General features: G+C 42.7%; 1 protein-coding gene across 1 annotated transcript in view; it reads right to left on the bottom strand.

The window, feature by feature from the left end:
• LOC308291694 (sex comb on midleg-like protein 2) overlaps positions 1 to 25759 on the bottom strand; it is a 94553-nt gene that overhangs the window by 20142 nt on the left and 48652 nt on the right. Inside the window, exon 8 of the mRNA XM_080733801.1 lies at positions 9150 to 9499. Coding sequence (XP_080589927.1) covers positions 9150 to 9499 — 350 coding nt within the window. The remainder of the gene's footprint in view (positions 1 to 9149; positions 9500 to 25759) is intronic.

Below are 25759 nucleotides of genomic sequence, written 5' to 3'. Positions count from 1 at the left end.
TGTCTGCGACGGAACTCGGTAAATAAATAATTAAGATAACACAGTGATCTCGCCTTTCAGGCGAGCCCACAACAATGAAGATAACATACGTGTGCTCGCTTTCAGCGAGCCCACAATTAATCCATAAAAGGCACCTCACTCTCTTCACTCTGGGTGTGATTTGTTGAGCAAATGGCCAATCAGATTGCGTGAAATCATTAGCTATCCTAACGTAACCATGCAATGACATCATAACGTCATCATCAAAACCATGTAATTGTTCTTTAAAATGAATCGTCCGTTACGCTAAACATCAGTTAGCGACTAGTACAGAGGAAACCCACCTGCATTCATCCTGAAGTTAACCTGTAAATTAGTTGTCAACGCTCATTGACGGTGATTCTGCAGTGTGAAATGTTTCACTGGACGATACATCTGAAAGGAGAACAGAGGAAGAACCAGGCTGCTGTGGTGGTCGGACACCAGATCTACTGCTTTGGAGGAGACAGAAACCTGATCACCGGGATGGAAGTACATGTCTTCAACACAGTGTCTTTATGCTGGAGGAAGTTGACCCCCGTGACACCTGGAGGAGAAAAATGTCTCTTGGAGGTTCCCTCCGTGTGCAAAGGCCATAGAGCTGTGCTGATAGAATATATTGTTTACATCTGGGGAGGGGATCCGTACTTCAGTGTGCTTTATGCCTTTGATGTCGACGCCAGTATATGGTTCAAACCAAGGGTTTCTGGGACTGTTCCAGTGGAGAGGTACAACCACTCAGCCTGTGTCTTGGGGAAGGTCATGTATATTCATGGAGGATTCACCCAGCGGACTAGACGCACTAATGACATGTTCAAGTTGGACACCACCACAATGGTCTGGTCTTTAATTAACACCAGAGGAACTCCACCTCCTGCTTCATCACGCCACTCTGCCACCATCATCCGGACAAAGATGTTTGTATTTGGGGGCTGGATGGGGTCTCAGTGCTACAACACTATAAAAGTGTTTGACACAAAGACCAACTGTTGGCTGAACACACCTTCTATACAGCTTAGTCCAGAAGGACGCACTGATCATTCAGTCTTTACCTTCAATGGAGAGCTGTACATATTTGGTGGCACTAACTGGAAGCAGACCTTCAATGATCTGTGGAAATTCAATCAAGAGACCTTCTGCTGGAAGAAGGTTGAGCCCAAGGGGAAAGGACCGGAACCAACTCATAGCATGTGCTGTTGCATGATGGGAGACCGTATCATCTTCTTTGGAGGATACAACACACCTGATGACCTGTATGTCTTAGACTTGAGTCCTAGCCTGAAGACATTATGTAAGCTAGCAGTTATTCAGTACGGTCTGGAGAAGTCTGGACTCCCACACAACATCAGGTGGGAACTGGAAGCCATGAATACCAACGTGGACTGAAACAATAACAGTACTAAGTAATAACTAGTACAGTGAGCCCACTAAAACAAGTAAGGCGGACAACGGTGAATACCGGTAAATTATTTCGAGGATGGATGGATGGGTGAATGACCACTGGACACCAAAGCCTGCAGAACCGAGGGAGTAGTGAAGAACAATGGACATGGTGGCCGATCATAGGTACTGCAGTGGAACCCCATCTCAAAATAATGTTGTTCCAGGGACCCCCCAGAAGCAAATATTTGAGTTACAGATCTGATTTTCGCTTTTAAAAAGATATATTCAAAGATTTACAAAGTGAAATCAAGATCGTTCAGAACATAGCAGATCTACAAGCTCGGAGCTTGTGTATATGCTTGTAGATCTGCCATTTTTGAATTGTTAAAACATAAAATAAAGGTTTAAGGTTCAGGGTCCAGGTTTTAAAGGGTTAAAGCAGGGGTCTTCAACAGGGGGTCCGGGACCCCTAGGGGGTCCTCAGAGTTACCACAGTGGGTCCTCCAAATACTTTGTGTGATAGAAACTTGTTTCTCCTTTTTTTTTATTAACCACTTGAACACTAGCGTCCATATTCTGAGAACTTTAGCCAAAAATAGCAGATCTAAAGCTCACAACGCCTCGTGCTTGTAGATCGTCTATTTTCAGCAAAGAGCTTTGGTGCAGAGGGGAAAAAGAGCAGACTAAGTACAGAGTGAAAGTTCAAGTTTATTAAGTAATGACGGTTCAAGTGGTTAAATATTTGAAAACACAAATTGACCTGAATCCAAAATACAGTGATGATTGTGCTGCCAAACGATGAAACTAAATGTAATCTATGAAAAGATTGTGGGGGTCCCTGCTTCATCTCTCTCTGAACTAAGGGGTCCTTGGCCTGAAAACGTTGAAGAGCCCTAGGTTTACTCTACTACTTTTCACTGACCTTTGATTTTTTTTGATTTTCTAAGTAGAGGACTGACTGCCCCCAGCTATTCATTTTTAACACTTTTGTTGCCAGCTTTAAGTATTTGTTTATTCTATGTGCCAGCTTTTTAAAGGCTTTTGAAAAAAAATATAGAATACAAAATTGCAACCCATGAATAAATATCAAATGATAGTCGTTTCTTGAGCGGTGCTAACTGCTCCTACATCTGGCTTTGTGTGCATGTATGTCCGTCCTGCAAAGCTGGGCGTTGGCCAAGCTTCACAGGACGTTTAATGGAACTAGAAATACTGTTCCTACGAAACAGTGTGGGCTTGCATGCAACACCATGTATGGGCACAAAGATCAACCCTTTGGCTGCACCTCATTGGCTAAGGGCCCTGCCTTTGTACTGTCGGTACAAAGGCAGTGTCTTACATCATTTTGAGGAGAACTTGACTGATAAACTAGAAATACTGTTCCTACGAAACAGTGTGGGCTCGCTCGTGTCTATAGTCTGCAGCGTGCTAAATGTCATGTGAAGCTCAACCAATACTCCAGCTAACACCACTCCCAGATTTTCCGCAACTCATTGGCTAAGGGCCCTGTCTTTGTACCGTCTGCGACGGAACTCGGTAAATAAATAATGAAGATAACAGTGTTCTCGCCTTTCAGGTGAGCCCACAACAATGAAGATAACATACGTGTGCTCGCTTTCAGCGAGCCCACAATTAATCCATAAAAAGGCACCACTCACTTCACACTAGGTGTGATAGGTTGAGCAAATGGCCAATCAGATTGCATGAAATCATTAGCTATCCTACAATATCCAATGTAATGACCGTGCAATGACATCATAACGTCATCATCAAAACCATGTAATTGCTCTTTAAAATGAATCATCCGATCCGCTAAACATCAAGTTAGCGACTAGTACAGAGGAAAACGACCTGCCTTCATCCTGACAAGTTAACCTGTAAATTAGTTGTCAACACTCATTGAGGGTGGTTCTGCAGTGTGAAATGTTTCACTGGACGATACATCTGGAAGGAGAACGGAGGAAGAACCAGGCTGCTGTGGTGGTCGGACATCAGATCTACTGCTTTGGAGGAGACAGAAGCCTGATCACCAAGGATCACATGGAAGTACATGTCTTCAACACAGTGTCTTTATGCTGGAGGAAGTTGACCCCCGTGACACCTGGAGGAGAGAAATGTCACTCTGAGGTTCCCTCCGTGTGTGAAGGTCACAGAGCTGTGCTGATAGAATATATTGTTTACATCTGGGGAGGGGATCCTTTCTGCAGTGTGCTTTATGCCTTTGATGTCGACACCAGTATATGGTTCAAACCAAGGGTTTCTGGGACTGTTCCAGCAGGGAGGGAGAACCACTCAGCCTGTGTCTTGGGGAAGGTCATGTATATTCATGGAGGATTCACCCCACGGACTAGACGCACTAATGACATGTACAAGTTGGACACCACCACAATGGTCTGGTCTTTAATTAACACCAGAGGAACTCCACCTCCTGCTTCATCACTCCACTCTGCCACCATCATCGGGACAAAGATGTTTGTATTTGGGGGCTGGGAAGTGGGGTCTCAGTGCTACAACACCATCAGAGTGTTTGACACAGAGACCAACTGCTGGCTGAACACTCCTTCTATACAGCTTAGTCCAAAAGGACGCACTGATCATTCAGCCTTTACCTTTAATGGAGAGCTTTACATATTTGGTGGCACTAACTGGAAGCAGACCTTCAATGATCTGTGGAAATTCAGTCCAAAGACCTTCTGCTGGAAGAAGGTTGAGCCAAAGGGGAAAGGACCAAATAGGATGAAGGAAATGTGCTGTTGCATGGTGGGAGATCGTATCATCTTCTTTGGAGGATACAACAAACCTGGTGACCTGTATGTCTTAGACTTGAGTCCTAGCCTGAAGATGCTATGTAAGCTAGCAGTTATTCAGTACGGTCTGAAGCAGTCTGGACTCCCACACAACATCAGGTGGGAAGTGGCAGCCATGAATACCAACGTCGACTGAAACAATAACAGTACTAAGTAATAACTAGTACAGTGAGCCCACTAAAACAAGTAAGACGGTGAATACCGGTAAATTATTTCGAGGATGGATGGATGGGTGAATGACCACTGGACACCAAAGCCTGCAGAACCGAGGGAGTAGTGAAGAACAATGGACATGGTGGCCGATCATAGGTACTGCAGTGGAACCCCATCTCAAAATAATGTTGTTCCAGGGACCCCCCAGAAGCAAATATTTGAGTTACAGATCTGATTTTCGCTTTTAAAAAGATATATTCAAAGATTTACAAAGTGAAATCAAGATCGTTCAGAACATAGCAGATCTACAAGCTCGGAGCTTGTGTATATGCTTGTAGATCTGCCATTTTTGAATTGTTAAAACATAAAATAAAGGTTTAAGGTTCAGGGTCCAGGTCTTAAAGGGTTAAAGCAGGGGTCTTCAACAGGGGGTCCGGGACCCCTAGGGGGTCCTCAGAGTTACCACAGTGGGTCCTCCAAATACTTTGTGTGATAGAAACTTGTTTCTCCTTTTGAAGCGGTGGAAACCGCTTCCAATGAACGGCTTTGTGTGTATCACGCCCATATAAGGTCACTTCAGTTCAGAATGAACAGGCTTTTTCAAAAACAGATTTTCCGGTCCCTTATTACCTTATATGGTCAGTCCAGGCCAGAATGAACAGGTTTTCCTGTCCTGTATGTGCAAAATATCAGTCCAGAACCAATAGGTGTCGTAATGTGTTTCCCATGTCCATATATGGTCATTTCAGTTCAGAATTAACAGGTTTTATCTGTCCTGTACGTCCAGAATATGTATGTGTGTAGTGTCCCTCCCGGTCTGATGAATGGATACTTTGAGGATTGGTCAAGCTTCACATGATAATTTGGCCCTCCATTCTTTATATATTCATTCAGAATATATAAAGAATGTAGAATTCAGAATATATAAAGAATGATTAGCTTCTCAAAATGTATGTGTTTTAATCTATATATTTTTTTAGACCTATTATACCAACTGTCATACCGGCTCTCCAAATACATTCAGAATAGAGGTTTTATCTGTCCACCGCTTCACTTCGAACCGAGGTTTGATTTATTTTTTAAATTAACCACTTGAACACTAGCGTCCATATTCTGAGAACTTTAGCCAAAAATAGCAGATCTAAAGCTCACAACGCCTCGTGCTGCGAGGCGTTGTGAGCATGTAGATCAGCTATTTTCAGCAAAGAGCTTTGGTGCAGAGGGGGAAAAGAGCAGACTAAGTACAGAGTGAAAGGTCAAGTTTATTAAGTATTGACGGTTCAAGTGGTTAAATATCGGAAAACACAAATTGACATGAATCCAAAATGCACTGATGATTGTGCTGCCAAACGATGAAACTATATGGAATCTATGAACAGGTTGTGGGGGTCCCTGCTTCATCTCTCTCTCAACTAAGGGGTCCCTGCTTCATCTCTCTCTCAACTAAGGGGTCCCTGCTTCATCTCTCTCTCAACTAAGGGGTCCCTGCTTCATCTCTCTCTCAACTAAGGGGTCCTTGGCCTGAAAACGTTGAAGAGCCCTGGGTTAAAGTGATGGTGCGTGGATGGTTGTCAATCACAGTATGAACTCAGACCTTTTTTTTTACTCCACTACTTTTCACTGACCTTTGATTTTTATTTTATTTTATATAAGTAGAGGACTGACAGCCCCGCCCCCAGCTATTCATTTTTAACACTTTTGTTGCCAGCTTTATTTATTTGTTCATTCTATGTGCCAGCTTTTTAATGACTTTTGAAAAAATATATAGAATAATAAAATTGCAACCCATGAATAAATAACAAATGATAGTTGTTTCTTGAGCGGTGCTAACCGCTCCTACATCTGGCTTTGTGTGCATGTATGTCCGTCCTGCAAAGCTGGGCGTTGGCCAAGCTTCACAGGACGTTTAATGAAACAAGAAATACTGTTCCTACGAAACAGTGTGGGCTCGCATGCAACACCATGTATGGGCACAAAGATCAACCCTTTAGCTGCTCCTCATTGGCTACTGTCGGTACAAAGGCAGTCTTACATCATTTTGAGGAGAATTTGAATGATAAACTAGAAATACTGTTCCTACGAAACAGTGTGGGCTCGCTCGTGACTATATTCTGCAGCATGCTAACTGTCATGTGAAGCTCAACCAATACTCCAGCTAACACCACTCCCAGATCTTCCGCAACTCATTGGCTAAGGGCCCTGTCTTTGTACCTGTCTTTGTACTGTCTTCGACGGAACTCGGTAAATAAATAATGAAGATAACAGTGTTCTCGCCTTTCAGGCGAGCCCACAACAATGAAGATAACATACGTGTGCTCGCTTTCAGCGAGCCCACAATTAATCCATAAAAGGCACCTCACTCTCTTCACACTGGGTGTGATAGGTTGAGCAAATGTCCAATCAAATAGCGTGAAATCATTATCTATCCTACAATATCCAATGCAATGACCATCCAATGACATCATAACGTCATCAGCACAACCATGTAATTGTTCTTTAAAATGAATCGTCCGATACGCTTAACATCAGTTAGCGACTAGTACTGAGGAAACCGAATTGCCTTTGTAAAGGTTTGTCTGTACATTAGTTGTCAACACTCATTGAGGGTGGTTCTATTGTGTGAAATGTTTCACTGGACGATACATCTGAAAGGAGAACAGAGGAAGAACCAGGCTGCTGTGGTGGTCGGACATCAGATCTACTGCTTTGGAGGAGAACGAAGCCTGATCACCAAGGATCACATGGAAGTACATGTCTTCAACACAGTGTCTTTATGCTGGAGGAAGTTGACCCCCGTGGCACCTGGAGGAGAAAACTGCCTCTTGGAGGTTCCCTCCGTGTGTGAAGGCCACAGAGCTGTGCTGATAGAATATATTGTTTACATCTGGGGAGGGGATTCTTTCTGCAGTGTGCTTTATGGCTTTGATGTCGACGCCAGTATATGGTTCAAACCAAGGGTTTCTGGGACTGTTCCAGTGGAGAGGTACAACCACTCAGCCTGTGTCTTGGGGAAGGTCATGTATATTCATGGAGGATTCACCCAGCGGACTAGACGCACTAATGACATGTACAAGTTGGACACCACATCAATGGTCTGGTCTTTAATTAACACCAGAGGAACTCCACCTCCTGCTTCATCACGCCACTCTGCCACCATCATCGGGACAAAGATGTTTGTATTTGGGGGTTGGGAAGGGGGGTCTCAGTGCTACAACACCATCAGAGTGTTTGACACAGAGACCAACTGCTGGCTGAACACACCTTCTATACAGCTTAGTCCAGAAGGACGCACTGATCATTCAGCCTTTACCTTCAATGGAGAGCTGTACATATTTGGTGGCACTAACTGGAAGCAGACCTTCAATGATCTGTGGAAATTCAATCGAGAGACCTTCTGCTTGAAGAAGGTTGGGCCCAAGGGGAAAGGACCAAATAGGATGAAGGAAATGTGCTGTTGCATGATGGGAGATCGTATCATCTTCTTTGGAGGATACAACACACCTGATGACCTGTATGTCTTAGACTTGAGTCCTAGCCTGAAGACGTTATGTAAGCTAGCAGTTATTCAGTACGGTCTGGAGCAGTCTGGACTCCCACACAACATCAGGTGGGAAGTGGCAGCCATGGCTACCAACGTCGACTGAAACAATAACAGTACTAAGTAATAACAAGTACAGTGAGCCCACTAAAACAAGTAAGACAAATGATTTTGAGGATGGATGAATGACTGGACACCAAAGCCTGCAGAACCGAGGGAGTAGTGAAGCACAATGGACATGGTGGCCGATCATAGGTACTGCAGTGGAACCCCATCTCAAAATATGTTGTTCCAGGGACCCCCCAGAAGCAAGCAAATATTTGAGTTACAGATGTTCGCTTTCAAAAAAATATATTCAAAGTTTGCAAAATGAAATCAAGATCGTTCAAAACATAGCAGATCTACAAGCTCGGAGCTTGTATATATGCGTGTTTCTACTTCCATTCCTTGATTCTGATTGGCTGGTTTCCCTTAAATTGCTGTGGTAAAAAAAATTCTAAAATAAACTAAACTAAACATGGTATATGCGACTATAAGTATAACCCACACCTTGAATCAGTTCATATCAAACCCAGGTACGTTGTTTCTTTCCACAGTGTTCCACACAGTGCACCAATTATCTGCACCTGTGTTGTTGGCAAAAAAGCTGGGAACTACTTTCTTGTAGTGAATTATTAGTGAAATAGAACAGTTTTAATTGGTACATGTCTATGATTTTACATGTTGCCATATTGTTACCGTTTTAGGAAAGCAATAAGCCACGCGAGGCTTGTGGTTCCACACCTCTCAGCCGCAATAAAATACCAGGTAACCACACATGCCTCTTGTGGCTTATTGCTTCAATATCTGCTTCAATATCTACTATTTTTAAATAGTTAAAACAACATACTGGTTGAAGTGGTTCCAGGTCTTATGGTGCGTGGATGGTTGTCAATCACAGTATGAACCTTTTTTTTTTTACTCTACTACTTTTTACTGACCTTTGATTTTTCAACGGTCAGTGAAAAGGTAATATATAAATAGAGGACGGACGGGAGCGTTTCGCTGTTACTTACTACGTCATCTGTTCCGACACCCAAACCCAACCCTTAACCTAACCCTAACCTCCGTGGGGTGAGTCGCTAACCCTCCCGACGCTCCTTTGATGAACTGACGGTCGTTCAAAAGACCGAGATTTCCCCAGGACGGACGCTCCCCAGCAATTAATTTTTCAAACACACACTCTCGGGGCATGCAAGCCGTTTGTTTACCTTGCTCCCGGGCTTGGGGCCCCTTTTCTTGTAGATCCGTGGTGGGGTGAGCTGTGTGTTGTCGGCTGCGGTGCCCGCGGTGCCAGCGCTGCCCGCGTTGCCAGCGGCGGCGACGGTGCCGTTGTTCTGGGCAGCCACGGCCACGGCGGCCGCCCCCGCCATGGCTTTGAGCAGGGCGATGGTCTCGCTCTTGGGCCGCCGGCCCCTCACGCCCTTGCGGACGGGCAGCGGGGGCAGCGGGTTGGGCAGCCGGTAGGGCGCCTGCATGGAGCGCCGGCTGGGAGGCTTGGAGGCCGCCGGAGACGACGACGCGGACGCCGAGACCACCTGCAGGTTCTTTGGCAGTGTGACTGGAAGGAAGAACAACAGAGACACAGGATCATTATATTACTGCCGCAAGCAGAGAGTGCAAGTACTGCCATCAGCTGGGTATGTACTAGGGCATTCACGACTTGTGATTTTTGCACGTCGACTCGAAGTTGAGTTGAAGTCGACTTTATCGTTTGATGACATCATCACATCACACACGACCTCCCAATTATTTTGTGGGGGTGCCCAGATGATTAACTCTTCACCAGGGTGAAGAGCTATTCACCGCAAACTTTAGGTGTAAAGCTATCCACCTAAAGTGAGAAAATAAGTGGAGGCCATCATAGTCACGGTGAAGTACAATCACTGTGACTGACTGGTCTAGATCGACCAATCAGTGAACAGGGTGATGGGCCGATCTGTCTGAAAGTCAAAACAAAGAGATGTGTGGGGGTTCGCGGTGGATAGCTCTTCACCGTGAGTAATGACACAATGTTGTAGTTTTATGACTTAAAAAAAGACTACACCGTGGTGGATAGCTTATCACCACGGTGCCTACTATGATAGGGTCTTTTAATGTGAAACAGTCAAATGTTGAGTCTCACTCAACAGTAAACAAACCAACATAACGTTTAAGTGTATAGCGGGTATCTTCACATTTCTACAATTTAAGGACTTTTTAATACCTCTAAAGCGACAAATTAAACATTGTCCAAATTGTCAAATATATAGAGGCAGAAATTATGAAAACAGCTGATCTACATACTCACAACGCCTCGTGTTGCGAGGCTTTGTGAGCATGTAGATCAGCTGTTTTCTCAGCTGTTTTCACAATTCACAATTGAGAAATTGTGAAAACAGCAGATCTACATGCTCACAAAGCATGTAGATCTGCTAGTATTTTCACAATAGATCGTTTTCTTTTTCTTTTTTTTACAACTTCTTTTTTTACTTTCTCTGGTGGGAGTCGACTTGTGTAATGAAGTCGACTGAGTCTTTTTCGTTAATGCCCTAGTATGTACGTATGTATGTTGTGCTCAAAATTATTCAACCCCCCTCTGAACATCTGGTTGGTTTATTGGCTAAATTCACAAACTGACAACTGAATGAAACAAATCAATCATACAAGAACAATGTAAATAGCTCAACAAAAGTAAAATGTGTAGTTTTTTTTCCAAATTCAATGCTAAATGCCACTTTCAACGCCACTTTCACTTTCGATTATTCAATCTTAATTACACCTGAAAACATCTGTAATCAACTGCAATCGACTAATCAAGGGCTTAAATAGCTGCACCAGATGTGCAACCTGGCCTGACTAGAAGTTTGTGGACTGTGATTAGAGCAGTTAGAAACATGGCTAAGTATAAAGAATGGTCAGAAAAAAGATTATTGCTTTGTACAAAAAAGGAAAAGGATATAAAACAATTGCAAAGACACCGAATGTTCCAAAAAGTACAGTTTTGAGCATTGTTCACAAGTTCTAAGTAAACAGTGGCTAAACTAATGAAGAAATTTGTCAGAGGGGTTTGAATAATTTCGAGCACAACTGTGTGTGTGTGTGTGTGTGTGTGTGTGTGTGTGTGTGTGTGTGTGTGTGTGTGTGTGTGTGTGTGTGTGTGTGTGTGTGTGTGTGTGTGTGTGTGTGTGTGGGTGTCCTCTCTTGTTTAAGACCGTAGCCCAATCAGGGACCAGCATCTCTGGCAACATCATCATTAACAGACAATGAGGGACCAGCATTCCTGGTGATGCCAGTGGTAATATATTTATTTTTATTTTTTTGGAAGCAGTGATGCCAGTGGTGAGCGCACCTCATGGCCTACTTGTGTGCAAGGTGCAAGTTGGAACCTCGACAGAGTGCTGTTCTAGTTATTATTATTATGGAGCCAACAATTACATCCATTATAAACACCACTGTGTTTCTTAGTCTGTTACAGTGATTGGCAATGGAGCCCTGAACCGATGCCAGACTGTTTTTGTTGGTCCGAGTCCTGGTCCTTAGACCATGCTGTCCTACAAAGCCAGAGTGCAGTAACTACGGACGAAAAGTTGACTGAAAGCTTGGTTTAAAAGTGTTCCAACATATCAACATAATGACGTGATATTTCACTGATTGCATATCTGTTCTTGAGGTAATTGTGCATCACCAAAATCACAAAGGCTAATGTGACCTTTGGAGATTTTGTCCAGAATTGCAACATTTTCTAATCCATTTGGAAAATGTTCACTTTGACGAAACTTTCTATTTGATAAAATGTAACTTTCAAGCAATGGATTTATTGGATAAAAAAAAAAATACAACAAACTGAAATGTTAGTTAATTTCATTCATTTTAATAATGAATTATCAAAAGGTTTTCCCAAAGAATTTCCATGCCTATAGCAATCATAATGGTGCAATAATGAGGCTATTATATTATCAACAAGCTCAACGCTTCTTTCTGCGAGGCGTTGTGAGCTTGCAGATTGTCTATTTTTAGCAAAGAGCTTTGGTGTAGAGGGGGAAAAGAGCAGACTGAGTACAGAGTGAAAGGTCAAGTTTATTAAGTATTGACGGTTCAAGTGGTTAAATATCTAGAAACGATTGATGATTGTGCTGTCAAACGATGAAACTATATGGAATCTATGATAAAGTTGTGGGGCAAAGGGGTCTACTAAGGGGTCCTTGGCCTGAAAACGTTGAAGACCCCTCTGCTACAGGCTAAAAGCGAACGTATCACTGTATGTTTGTAGATCACATTGTCCTGAATAAAAATCCTGTATAAATTAGGCCGCACTACATTTTACCATTACATATTTCACGGAATGTTTGACAAAAGCGATGTACATCCAAACATTTTCCCAAACATTTGATTAATTCCAAGCCTTTTCCATTCCTCTCTCATTTCTAAATATTTCCAGGAATCTCATGACCGTGGGAACTGGACCCTGTTACCCGCTTAAGCCCTTTTCAAAGCGTTAAAAAAGCAGATCTACATACAGTACAAGCTCACAACACATCGCAACGTGAGCTTGTAAATCTGCAAGCTTGTAAATCTGCCGTTTTTGAAAACCCGTAGAAATGTCCCACACATGCCCAAAATAGGGTCAACACCATGTTTGAAAAGAGGTTACAAATCGGCACACATGGGCTGTAAAATATACTGAACTGAAACTGATATATGGTATGGACTCAGGAATCTATAGAAACACCAGCAAGTCTATTAAATGGTACTGGGAGAGACCGTTTCTATGAGAGAAACCACTACAAACCACTACATGCCCACTACATGCTCACAACGCCTCGCGATGCGAGGCGTTGTGAGCATGTAGATCGGCTATTTTCACAATTTCTGCCTCTATATATTTGACAATTTGGACAATGTTTAATTTGTCATTTTAGAGGTATTAAAAAGTCCTTAAATTGGTACTTTAGAAATGTGCAGATACCCTCTATACACTTAAACCTTATGTTGGTTTGTTTACAGTTGAGTGAGAAAACAATGTTTCACATTAAGTTAATCCTCTGGGGACCCCCCAAAATAATTGGGGGGTCGTGTGTGATGTGATGACATTAGCAAACGATAAAGTCGACTTCAACTCAACTTTTTACGGAGTCGAGACGACTTGCAAAAATCACAAGTTGTTAATGCCCTAGGATGTTGTTAATGCCCTAGGATGCAGTATGTCCACAGTTCACAAAGTTAACAGTTAAAGTTTACAGAGGGCACACAACATCCAGACAGTTAAATCACAGGTGAAAAAAAAGGAAAGAAGATTAGCACTCTCACTCCAGACCAGACCATGCTCCTCCCATGGATGGTTATTATATCACCACCAAGGTGGTGTTTCCAGTGTCTAGGGAGAAGGGACGCTTGTGTCTGAGATACACAAACATATCACTGGTGTTGGATATCCATGGGAGTGAAAGTGTGTGGGCAGGGGTTGACAAAAGGTCTCAGAGGCACTTGGTCGTTGGGCAACTACAGGTCATGCCCACTTGCCGGTAGGGCATTCACCAAATATTTTAATATTCGAATATCAAAGTCACTATTTGACGTTGTTCACCGAAGTCGAATATTCACTTATTTTAATTTTTTTATTGTTTTCTCTTTAAAGAATATATATGTATAAACCTTGGCTAGATACTGTAGGAAGTCATAAGAATGAGTTTCCAATGCCCCTGGTGGATGAATTTGTTAATGCTCTATACCAGGGGTTCTCAAACCTTTTTAGGCCGTGACCCCCAAAATAAACATATTTGAACTGGGGACCCCCACCCTGACAAGCACTTGGAATTGTAGGCATTACATTTAATGTGACTTAGTTCCGCAGATAAATATTGTAAAAATAACCGATCTACATGCTTTCACAATGTTTGCCTCTTGCTTACTTAATATTTGAGTTTGGCCAGTCCTGTCGAATATTCGACTATTCAAATACTTTGAGGTCGAATAATTTGAATACTAAAAATCACTATTCGTGAATGCCCTACTTGCCGGAAAAGTAAACAGTCCATTATAAGATTTGCGTTTGTAGAACTCATTTGAGTTGAATGCAATCGATAACTTGTCGAGTGGCGACAGTCACTTTGAAAAAGCAGAATGAGTGCAACTTGCTAGCTGTAAGAAATGAGGCACTGTTCTTCATAAATAGACAATATTTAATGAAGACAGGATTTCAGGTTCAGGTTATTCCTGAATTTCAGAATCTGAAAACAAACTCCACTTGCCCAAACGTTTTATTTACTTCACACGGGCAGTCGGGCAATCCATCCCTGTGTGGGGAAGATTTAGTCTGTTTTCAAGTATTACTATTATTATATCAACAATTATGCTATTGGCTGATACTAGAGATGTTACCGATCAATCGGCAATGGATGGGATCGGGCCGATCAAAGCGTGATCGGCGATAATCGGTGGTTTAGATCAAAAGGTAAATTCACCGATCCAATCAGATCGGTGCATCCGATCAACCAGCCGTTCAGTATGCCCACCTGAGGCCATTTTGGGGTATTGATTTCCACAGTGCTGAAGGAATAATTAGTTACTGCTATGATAATAAATACATAGTAATGCTGGTAAATAACTATAAGGCAAATATATAAATGAATTCATGAGTGAATTAATTAATTCAAGTTAAAACATTAACATTTAGAAAATATAAATAATATATAAATAATAACTTGATCGGATCGGTGATTGATCGGTATCGGGTGATCAAACTTTTGTGATCGGTGCTCGGTGATCGGTTCCAAAAAACCTGATCGTACCATCCCTAGCTGATACTCATCATCATCTGTGTATCATCAAGATAGATCTGTTATTATGTTTTGTTCTGTTTATCTGTATGATTGAATGTGTGCTCATTAAAGGACCGGTTCACCTCTGGGACAACCAGATCTTATTTTATTGTCGTTTGGGACACCTTTTTTTGTGTTCAACAATCTGTGTTTGTAAATATTCTAGTATTTCAGCATGCTACAACTGGTCATATGATGCTTTGTAGCATGATATTGCATCATCTAATGCATCATATGATGCAAAATGCATCATATGACCAGTTGTAGCATGCTGAAATACTAAAATATCTAAAAACACAGATTGAACACAAACAATAACAACGTGTGTTGATCGTGCCCCAAACAACAATAAAATAAGATCTGGTTGTCCCAGAGGTGAACCGGTCCTTTAAAATATAGTTTGATGAAACGCAGAAAGTTGTGTTTTATAATAAAAAAAGATTAAGATGTATGCGTTTCTCTGGGATAAAAGTGGCAATGAATTTAAAACAAAAATAATAATAATCGCATCGACAACATCTGCTCTCGGCCCAAATTAGTTATCAGCACCAGCCCAGAATGTCCCCAAACGGTGCATTCTTTCCAATCCATGGAAGCGTGGTCCTATTGTTTTGTTTTCACATGTTAATGCTTTCTCTCTATAAAACAATGGACTTCACCGCGACTGCAAAATAAGCTCATACAAACCAGACGGAGCCCCCACCACCCCTCCCTCCTCCTCCCAAAAAGCAAAACCAAAAGACGAACAAATTAGGTCTGTGAAGACCATTGCGATGGCGTGCACGGTGAGATTGAAACCAGCGTCCTTTGTATATCATCTGCAGGCCGAACCAGGGCTATTCTAGTCATGAGCAGCAGATAAGCATCTATCCAGCTAAAGTGTCCCCCCCCCCAGGCCAGGGCACAAAGCAGGGAGAAGAGGGGGGCTTTGACCGGGATTAAGAGCTGGCCTTTTTACCATGGCTGACTCCTGGGGACTGGAGGTCTGACCCACACAGAGAGAGAGCACTAGCCGGAGGAGGAGCGGACGGAGGGGTGGCTCAAACCTTTTGTTTATATGCTTGTTATTTGTATTGTATGGCTTTTTCAGGCAGACCTGGGCTCTCCTGGGATGAGTAGAACTGAACACTGAACTCATCTGACTGACGGCCTCCGTGGATTAAAACTAAACACAATCTCATGACTGAAAATGTTTGCGTGACCAGGTCCTGATTAGGGAAGGAGCTCCAAACAAGGGCCCGCCACAAACTCGTTAACACATTTACTGAGTACCTGGTATCAATAAGCTTTGGGTTGTTGAGCATAGCGGCCCATGACGTCATGTTTAAACAATCAAGAAAAGAGGCGATCAAGACATTATTACAGTACTATAATCCATAATATAAAGCCATTTAACTCTTATTGCACACTTAATGAATGATTGTTTTAATGATATTTAACGATAATATTATATGTAACTTTTGTAAATTGTCATCTTCATAGCCACAAACTCACAACAACTGGCCAATAATAAAAGATACCAGTTGTGTTCAGAATTTTCCACAAGATATTAGAAAACCCTCAACAGGGGGCTGGATAAAAGCCTGGCTCAATACGCAGGATGGATAAGGTGCTCATTATCAATAAAACACTAACGAGCTCCATCCCTTGTCGTGATGTGCCATTTGTGAAATGGTGTGAAAGGCCCACACCACACTAGAGCCCTTTCATAAACAATTAACACCATATGTAAAATTATGACGTTTTAGAAATACATACTGCCAACCAGGAGACAAAAATTACATATTGCTTTTATATGAAACATCCGAGACCATTAAGATTTCATGGAAGACGCTTCTGAACATTGCTGTTTGACAACTTCAAATGCTCTAATCTTTAAAAACTAGACCAGGTCAACCTGGTTGTGCCAGACCCCCTGTCTGTCATCATCATTTATGACATCATGCCTTTTGTAGGCATGTCATCATCATGTCATCATCATATATACCCTTTATATAGAAAACCCGGACAGACAGACCGACATTTGCTTATGTAGGCCTACCCATTTCATGGGTCTGGCAAAGAATAGCCTATCTAAAAGCTTGTAGATCGGCTATTTCCGCCTTGCGAGATGCTGTCACAGAAGACATTCTGGCTTCTATAATGGAATCCTAATGAGTGAAATCAGTCATGGCGACTGAGAATTTAACAGATAAAACAGACGGGATGGGGGTCCTCCAATAACAGATAAAACAGATGGGATGGGGGTCCTCCAATGTGCTAGATTTACTTTTAATGAACAAGATGAAATATTCAGTATCTGGGATCTCTCATTTTGAGTGGATCTTTCAACAGTGAAAGGGGAAATTATTCACACAATTTGTCTATCTCTCCATTTCTTGTTATTATACAAAGACATTGCACTCAAGAGTGTACAAAGGGGTTCCAATTGTACTCCGTCTGAGTTACATTAAAACCCATTTAGGACGGGAAACCCTAGTTGTAACTACACCTTTTCAAGATGGGAACCCCTTTTGGGGTTGTTGTTGCCATGTACGCTATATTGCAACATACATTTTTGGTTATTTTTTGAATAAATATTTGAAGCTTTTCAGAAATAATTCGTCTTCAGGTCTAAATTGTTCAATAAATCCTATTGCCTGGCCAGCGTAGAAAGGATGGATGGATGGATGGATGGATGGATGGATGGATGGAAGGATGGATGGATGGATGGATGGATGGATGGATGGATGGATGGAAGGATGACTTCCAGCCAGCCAACAGTAGTGGGAGGATGGATCCAGAGATTCTCAAGCTATGGGACGGATCCCGAGTGGGGTCGTGGGAAGGTGAAGGTTGGGGTCGCACATTGCAGAGTGAAAAAGACGACAATGCATATCCTTCACAATGAAGTCTTTGAAGAACATAGCCTGGGAATGCATTGTATTCAAGTTTAATTTGATTACGTTTATGGCAACAGATTTAGGCTATATATCTGCTTTCTTCCATTTACAAGTCGCTTTTAAACCATGTCAATCAGCTTAAATCACAGAGTTGTAAATGTATTTTCTCATAAATATATCAATTCAATCTTTGATAATTCACTATAAGTGGGGGTTTTGTCCATAAAGCAGGGTCCTGGTATAAAAGGAGACAAGACCTGGAAGGCAAATCTGTGTCACTTTAGATTTGAATCACTTTTTTTTTTTTTTTTTTTATCCCACAATTTTGTAACCCATTTTTTCACCCAGTGCCAATTGCCTATGTAATCCTGGGCTCTGCTCTCCCTCTGCCAACCTGGGGAGACAACGGACTGACCTCATGCTTCCTTCTATGCATGAGGAGTCCAAGTTGCTTCTTTTCACCTGACAGTGGAGATTTCCCTGGTTTGGACGTAGCGCGTGGAAGGAACACGTTATTCCAACCAGTTCCTTTCCCCTCCATCAGGCGCCCCGGCTGGCCAGGGGGAGGCATTATTGAGACCAGGATTACGTGCATGTTTTTGTGAGGGTATCAACCCTAGGAGACACGGGGAGAACATGCAAACTCCACACAGAAAGGCCCTCCAAAAATAATAATAATAATAATTCTCCACCAGGCCCGAGGAACCCGAGAATTTAATAAGCTTTAATTAAAAATATTTTGATCGCAATATTTTTTTTAAATAGACCGGAACTAATCATGCGCGATCGGTTTCAACACGGACCCATTATGGACATTAACATTGAGGCCCGAAACCGGAAGCAGGATGGTCCATCCTCTATTCCAGCCGTTAGCTTTCTGTGTATACAACACAGCTTATAAATAGACAACGGCTGGCCGGATAAAAAATAAATACAAATGTTTTGTTTCAAAGCTGATGAAATACCCGCACATCCACGATGCATAGTCTGTGTCCGATCGTGCACGATGGAAACTCTAGCGCCCACGTTAACTCATTGAATGCCCTTTTCAAGATGGCCGCCAAGTACCAGGATGCCACGTTCCTAAATTTCTAGTGCACGGATCAATTTTTAGTGCACGGATCGTGCACGCCCATGCACCATATGTGTAGTACTTTTTAACAGCTTTCAAACAAAAAAATCCGCTTGGAAATCCGTTCAGGCATTCATGAGATAGAAGCCTTCAAAGTCAGACAAAACAAACACTGCCACCTTCCTAAATTTCTAGTGCACGGATCAATGTTTAGTGCACGGATCGTGCACGCCCATGCACCATATATGCACTATATGTGTAGTACTTTTTAACAGCTTTCAAACAAAAAAAATCCGCTTGGAAATCCGTTCAGGCATTCATGAGATACAAGCCTTGAAAGTCAGACAAAACAGCCATTTTTGACATTTTGAAAGATGTGTTTGTTATGGGGCTAAACATGCAATTTCACAATTGCGATCATGCCTAATACATTTGAGGCATTTTTAGATTTTTTTTTTTTTTTCAAAATGGCTTCCAACTTGGGAAACTCGGGCTATGGCAGCCTGGGACTACTGTAATAACTCGGGAAACTCGGGCCTTGGCAGTCAATGAGTTAAAAGGTAAGAGAAGCCAGGCAGTGAAAGACCGGTCAATGAGTTAAAAAATAGCAGCTATACAAGCTCACAGCGAGCTGAAAATGTGTGCAAGTCTTATTTATTTTTTTGACCTGGTTCTATCTATAGTATCTTCTAAATCCTTCCAAGGTTTTTGAAAAAACCCATGTTTCTACGTCAATAGTTTTCAAACCTTTTCGTGTCAAGGACCCCTAGAATTACATGTATTTGGCCGCCGACCCTCATCTCTAAATATTATGTATCAGAGACCCTCTAAATATTATGTATCAGGGACCCCCTCCCCAGGAGCAAAGATTTTAGTATAAATGTTCGTTGTTCACTTTAAAAAAAGAGATGTTTAAAGATAACACAGATATTTAAGATTTTTCAAAAAATAGCAGATCTACAACCACAAGCTTGTATATCTGCAATTTTTTTCAATAGTTAAAGCATAAAAATAATGTTTAAAGTGGTTAAAAACGTTCCGGGTCCTGAAAACGGCTACTCTCGGTGGGCTTCTCTCCCTCCATTGTTGGCTTTCACACACAGGGAGACCCAGGGAGCGAACAGTCTTTCACACACAGGGAGACCCAGGGAGCGAACAGTCTTTCACACAGGGAGACCCAGGGAGCGAACAGTCTTTCACACAGGGAGACCCAGGGAGCGAACAGTCTTTCACACACAGGGAGACCCAGGGAGCAAACACACAGCGTTATGAATGAAAGGGAGGAGTGGGTACGAAGCATCACCACCCCCACCCCCACCTCCACCCCCACCTCCACCCCCACCCCCAGCAAATTAGGGAGGCATATGGGATTTCATTTCCTCCTGACCTGCTGACCCCTGTGCAATGAGGGGGGGGGGGGGGGGGGGGGGGTTCCCAGTGTCTGCCCTCTAGTGCGTATCTGGGCTTATGGGGGGAGGGGTCTGGGCTGCAGTTGAAAGCTAGGGATGGGACGATAAGCGATATTATCGTTTATCGTGATAAAAAACGCATAAGCGCAGATCATTTAATTCATCGTGATATCGTCCTCCGTCATGCACTGGGGATCAATTCACCTTTTATTTGCCGAGCTGCATATCCACTACCATTTAAACATTTAAATTGGTAAAAAGGTACTTATAATACACGTACTTGATACAGTCTTTTTTCCACTCTCTATCAAATGTCTGCCAAAAATAGCCAATCTACAAGCTCACAACGCATCGCGTTGCGTTGTGAGCTTGTAGATCTGCTATTTTTTGGCATATGTTTCGCCCCCAGGAATGGATAATGGTTTTGGATTATCGTGATAATATCGTAAATCGCTATTTCTTTCGTCACAATAATCGTGATATGACATTTTCATATCGTCCCATCCCCAGTGTGTTCCCCTCTCCCTCCCTCCCACCCGATCTGAGGCGGCGCACCAACACCACCACCGCCGCTTTGAACGACTCCCCTCTACTTCGGTTTCACATTTTGCACGGCGATTTGTTACGGGGGGCGGGCCGCGGAGGAACTTGATGTATGGTTCCATAAAAATGTAAAAAAGGTAGAGAAACCATGCCACGTTGGAGAGGTGAGGGCGGCGAGCCGTGGGGATTGACCCGCCGTTCACCTTTTCACGGTGGGTGAACTACAGTCCCAGCTTTGAAGAGGATATGCCCACTACAACACCGGCCACCGAGCAGACTGTAGCGGTAGTGGATTATGATATAGTACTAGTTGATATGATATAGTACTTTATTGTCAGTTATATTAGTACTGAAATGTGTCTTGCGACACAGCAGCCAATTATGCAAAACATATCGTCCTTGTCGGCTGGATACCTCGTATCTACAAGTTTCAAATGTGTACGTTCTTTCGGCAAAGTAAAGCCCTGCTTCATCATACAAGGCCGTCGCACAAAAGTAGTGAAAACAGCAGATCAACGATCGGCTGTTTCCACTAGCTTAAATCATTTTTAAAATGATAAATGCAAAACGAACGGTTTTGTACATACAAGGTTTTCACCCGACAACGACGATATATACACACATTTGACATAACACATGGGACAAAACAGGGTTACATACATAAAGATATACAGACAAGAGCAATGTCCACCGACTGGCAACAACACATGGCTATGGGCTTAAGAGGTAATATTCCTTGCCAACCTTAGAATGCTGTTATCATACGTAGTCGTATATAGCCTCTGAAGTGGTTGTCCAACTATCTTTGAACAAATGTTCAGTTGTTGCAGCAGTTGTAACTTTAGGGCTGCAGACAAGCATCCATACCAGGTGGTTCTACAGTACTGAAGAACACTCATAATAACAGAAAATGAAAAACATGAGGAGAATCTGCATGAGGAGAATCTGTCTACTAGCACCGAATGATCTTAAACGGCAAAGGAAGTAGATTCTTTCCTTTATTTCTTGAGTCAATCGCTCCTCCGTGCACTACACACCTGCACTTCACAGTCCTTGTTTGCACTCCTATGTACCTGTACACAAGTCAAGATGTAACAATAAAGTACAACCTTGAACGCTCTTCTATCGCTACAGCCACTGACAGCACGCGTTCGGCACTTTTGCAAAACACCCTCACTCACAGGTAGGCTTTCCATTAAGCTCAACTGACAGGGGAGCTCATACTCAAACAGAATTAGCCGAATGCCGGAGGTATCACGTTACAGCGAAATTAACATAATTTGAAAGCCTCGCACAACGCATTTCTGGGCCATTTTCATCACCATTTTAAAAACAAGATTTTAATTACCTCACAATAACATGCTCAAAAAATAGGGTTATTGCCTGGTTGAAAAGTACTTTCTGTTCACACAGAAGAATATCCGATCACAAGTCACATGAAAACGAGAACATTTAAAGACCGAAAGTTATGATCACAAATCCTCAAAGCAGCACATTTTGACAGCGACACACGTCCATAGAAAGCTCACTGTTGCAACAATTTGAACAAAGGGGAGGGGGAGAAGATAATCTATTCCAATCATCTGTCACGGTGGGGACATGTCGGCTGTCTGCGTACGAGTGGGTAAAGGCAAAGACCAGCAGAGAATTGGAAACAGGGTGAAAGAATTGAATAAAAATGGAACTCACCGGCGTGCAAAGCAACCAACCAAACAACACCACCACCAGACAGGCTCTTTTTAAATGCTACCAGATGCGCGGGCAACAGACGGCAGCCCACTTTATAAGCAGCCAGCGCACCATTTTTCCCCTCTCTCTCTCTCTCTGTCCGTCTATCTCTCTCCACGTCTACTTCCAGCTGAGCTCCTCTGTCTCTGGCTCTACGTACCGGCCGTGCACACACACGCGCGCACGCACACACACACTCACACACACGCGCGCACGCACACACTCACAGGAGCTGGAAGAATATGATTCTTCCTCCCTGGCTCATAACAAAGCCCCACAGTGACTGAGGAGCCGGGGCAGACTGACTAGGAGGAGGAGGAGGGGTGGAGGGGGCAGAGGCGAGGGGGGGGGGGGGGGGGATTGGGCTGGGTAAAGGGTGGGTGGGGGTCTACTCTGATCCCAAGCTCCACCCGAGCTTTTTACACGTTTCTTTGGGAGCTCCTGTGTGAGCAGGTAAAAGAAATAAAATAAAGAGAGATTACTGATGTTTTGACTGATATTATGCCCAAAAGCACAAGATGCAATTCTAAAACAATTTGGGGGAAAAAAAAACGTCAAAGGTTTTCAAAAATAGAAAATAGCCGATCACGCGTCACAGTGCGACATGTTTTGACCTAAGTAATGTCAAGTAGCTCTGCTAGTTTAAATCTATTGTCATGCCAAGAAACTGGGAGGCCAGGGTTTTCAACCCATTTAGGCTATTTTTGAAAAAGTCGTGAAAATGTGTGCAAATTTTTGAATATTATGTATTTTCAAAGCAAACGTTTGTAACTCAAATTTTGCTTCTGGGTGGTCCCTGGAACTAGATATTTTGAAATGGGGGTCCGTGGCCAAATAAATATAATTTTGGGGGTCCTTCACATGAAAAGGTTTGGGCACCACTGACATTAGTAGTCTCTCAAGAACAGACTAACTGAGCTCCAGTTAAGTGAAAAGGACCTTTTCTTTGACGATGGCTGGCCAGATTGCTGACAGAAACATAGGTTTTTTCCACCAAAAAAAAGGATTCAAAAGACACTTATAGAATCGGGTCAAAATTCTAATTTTCACGATTTCTCAAAAATAGCAGATCTACAAGTTCGCAGCGCGGCACTCGGTGCCGCGCTGTGAGCTTGTAAATCTGCTATTTTTCAATAGTTAAAGCATAAAATATTGCGTCATAATGTGTTCAGGCCTAAATGGGTTAAAGTGTCTAAAAAATAAAACGCACCTGTGCGAATTGAGCGGTGCTGCAAACACGGTGACACACGTGCATACCGTTAGTGCCTGTTGAGATCGGCACATTTTCTGGGGCAACCTGGCAAGATCACACATGTCTTCTTATTTTTTCACTTGCAAAAAAGTGCCTGCAATGTAGTGCATTTGAAACTACATTGCAGTGCACATCATGGGGGTGATCACTGATTGCCTGCTGTGAGTGAGATGAAAAAAAAAAAAAACCTGGGTGAAATCTGCCAATCTCAAATAGGAAACAACGGTATCTCCTTGTATGGGGCCGTTCTGTCCGTGACCATATGCTCAATACACGCTGCGACACGTTGTGAGCTTGTAGATCTGCTATTTTCAGGGCGCAACGACTTGTCTTTTAGTTCTACTGGATCTCTTCTCCGCGTGTCCCTCCCTGACATTTTAGTCTCGTTTATTTTTATGTTTTTGTTGACAAAATTGTCAGTACATTTAGTCATTTTTTTTAGTCATCATAGGTTAGTTTTTAATTTACTTTATCGTCAGTGAAAAAAAAAGCTAGTTGACGAACATTTTATTTTGGTCAACAAAAGCGACACAGCTCTGTGATACTGGCAGACAAACCGTTCAGATTCACAGATCAGGGGTCTTCAGGCCAAGGACCCCTTAGTTGAGAGAGAGAGATGAAACAGGGACACCCACAACCTTCTCATAGATTATTATATACTGTAGTTTCATTGTTTGACAGCACAATCATCAGTGTTTTTTCAGTTCTTTTGAAATGAGCAATAAAAGAAATTATCTGACCCCGGAGATAAGCTTTAAATGCTTCCCAAAGTGTGCTACTGCACACATCTGGGGTATCATTAATCTCAAAATACTGTTTTATTTGTATGTCGAGGAAATCTTTGAACATGATTTCCGAGAGCAGGTGAGAGCTAAATTTCCAAAATTTGGATGGAGGTCTGCCTTGCTGAAATTTGAGTACTAAGGAAGTCGGGGCATGGTCCGAAATAACTATGGCGTGGTATTTACATGCCTCGACACTATGCAGTAGTTTCTTATCTAACAAAAAGAAGTCAATACGAGAGTACGAACGGTGTACATATGAAAAGAAGGAAAATACTTTGTCCGAAGGGGGATTTGGTCCTCCATGGGTCTAACAAGCCAAGTTGGTCGGCGTGAAATGTCACTGCTTTGGCCGATTTAGATAGCGTAGATTGAGCGGCAGATGACCTATCAAGATTAGGATTCAAAACAAGGTTCCAATCTCCGCCAATTATAATCTGATGGTCATTTAAATTAGGTATCGAGGAGAAGAACCTAGAAATAAATCCCTCGTCGTCCCAAGTAGGGGCATACAGAGAGGCCAGGACCACGGGAGTGCCCTGCAATTTGCCCGACACTATTACATATCTACCATTGGGGTCAATCTTTGTTGTGTTCAGTTCAAAGGCAACATCTCTATGTATAATTATAGCAGCCCCTCTTGCCTTTTCAGAGTATCTAGAATGAAATAGGTGGCCCATCCAAGATCTTTTAAGACTAGAAATGTCTTTTGTGCGGAGATGTGTTTCTTGTAAGAAACAAACATCCCCTTTCAACTGTTGTAGGTGTGAAAGTACTTTTCCAATCTTGGAAGAAATATTTAGCCCTTTGACATTCCAGGAAATGAAGTTAATATTCCTACCAGTCATTGGCACCAACGTCTAAATTATATCGGCATCTGAGCAGAGAGAGAGGGAGTGGGGAGGGGAAGGGAGGGAGGGGAGGGGTACACACACACAAGCGCACAAATCCAAAACAATCCAAAAAGTAAAAAGCCAAAAACAAAAACAGCGAAAGTCCTCCTGGAAGCACAGACGTGAGTATCATTATAGATACAGGCTAACCAAGTGGACCCTCCTATAGCTGAATATGAAAACAGTTCTAATCGACCTAAATATGGAATAATGAGCAATATAATATGTAGCAACGACCAGCAAGAAAGAAAAACAGAAAACAAAAAAAAGGGGGCCTACAGAACCCATTTCCCTTTATTTAGTTTTTGAGCGGTGGTCACAACGCTCCTATACGTGGCCGTGTGTGGGTCTGTCTGTCTGCGTGCGTGTCTGTCTGTCTGTCTGTCTGTCTGTCTGTAGCCTGCAGTAACCTTTTCTGACCACACATGTTAAGGGAGGGGCGCTGTTGTTCAGGCCAGGC

The sequence above is a fragment of the Nannobrachium achirus genome (genome assembly GCF_963921795.1).
Source record: "Nannobrachium achirus genome assembly, chromosome: 1".
In the NCBI taxonomy this organism is placed as follows: Eukaryota; Metazoa; Chordata; class Actinopteri; order Myctophiformes; family Myctophidae; genus Nannobrachium; species Nannobrachium achirus.
The sequence above is the reverse complement of the archived record's forward strand: the minus strand, read 5'-3'. Positions and strand labels throughout refer to the sequence as shown.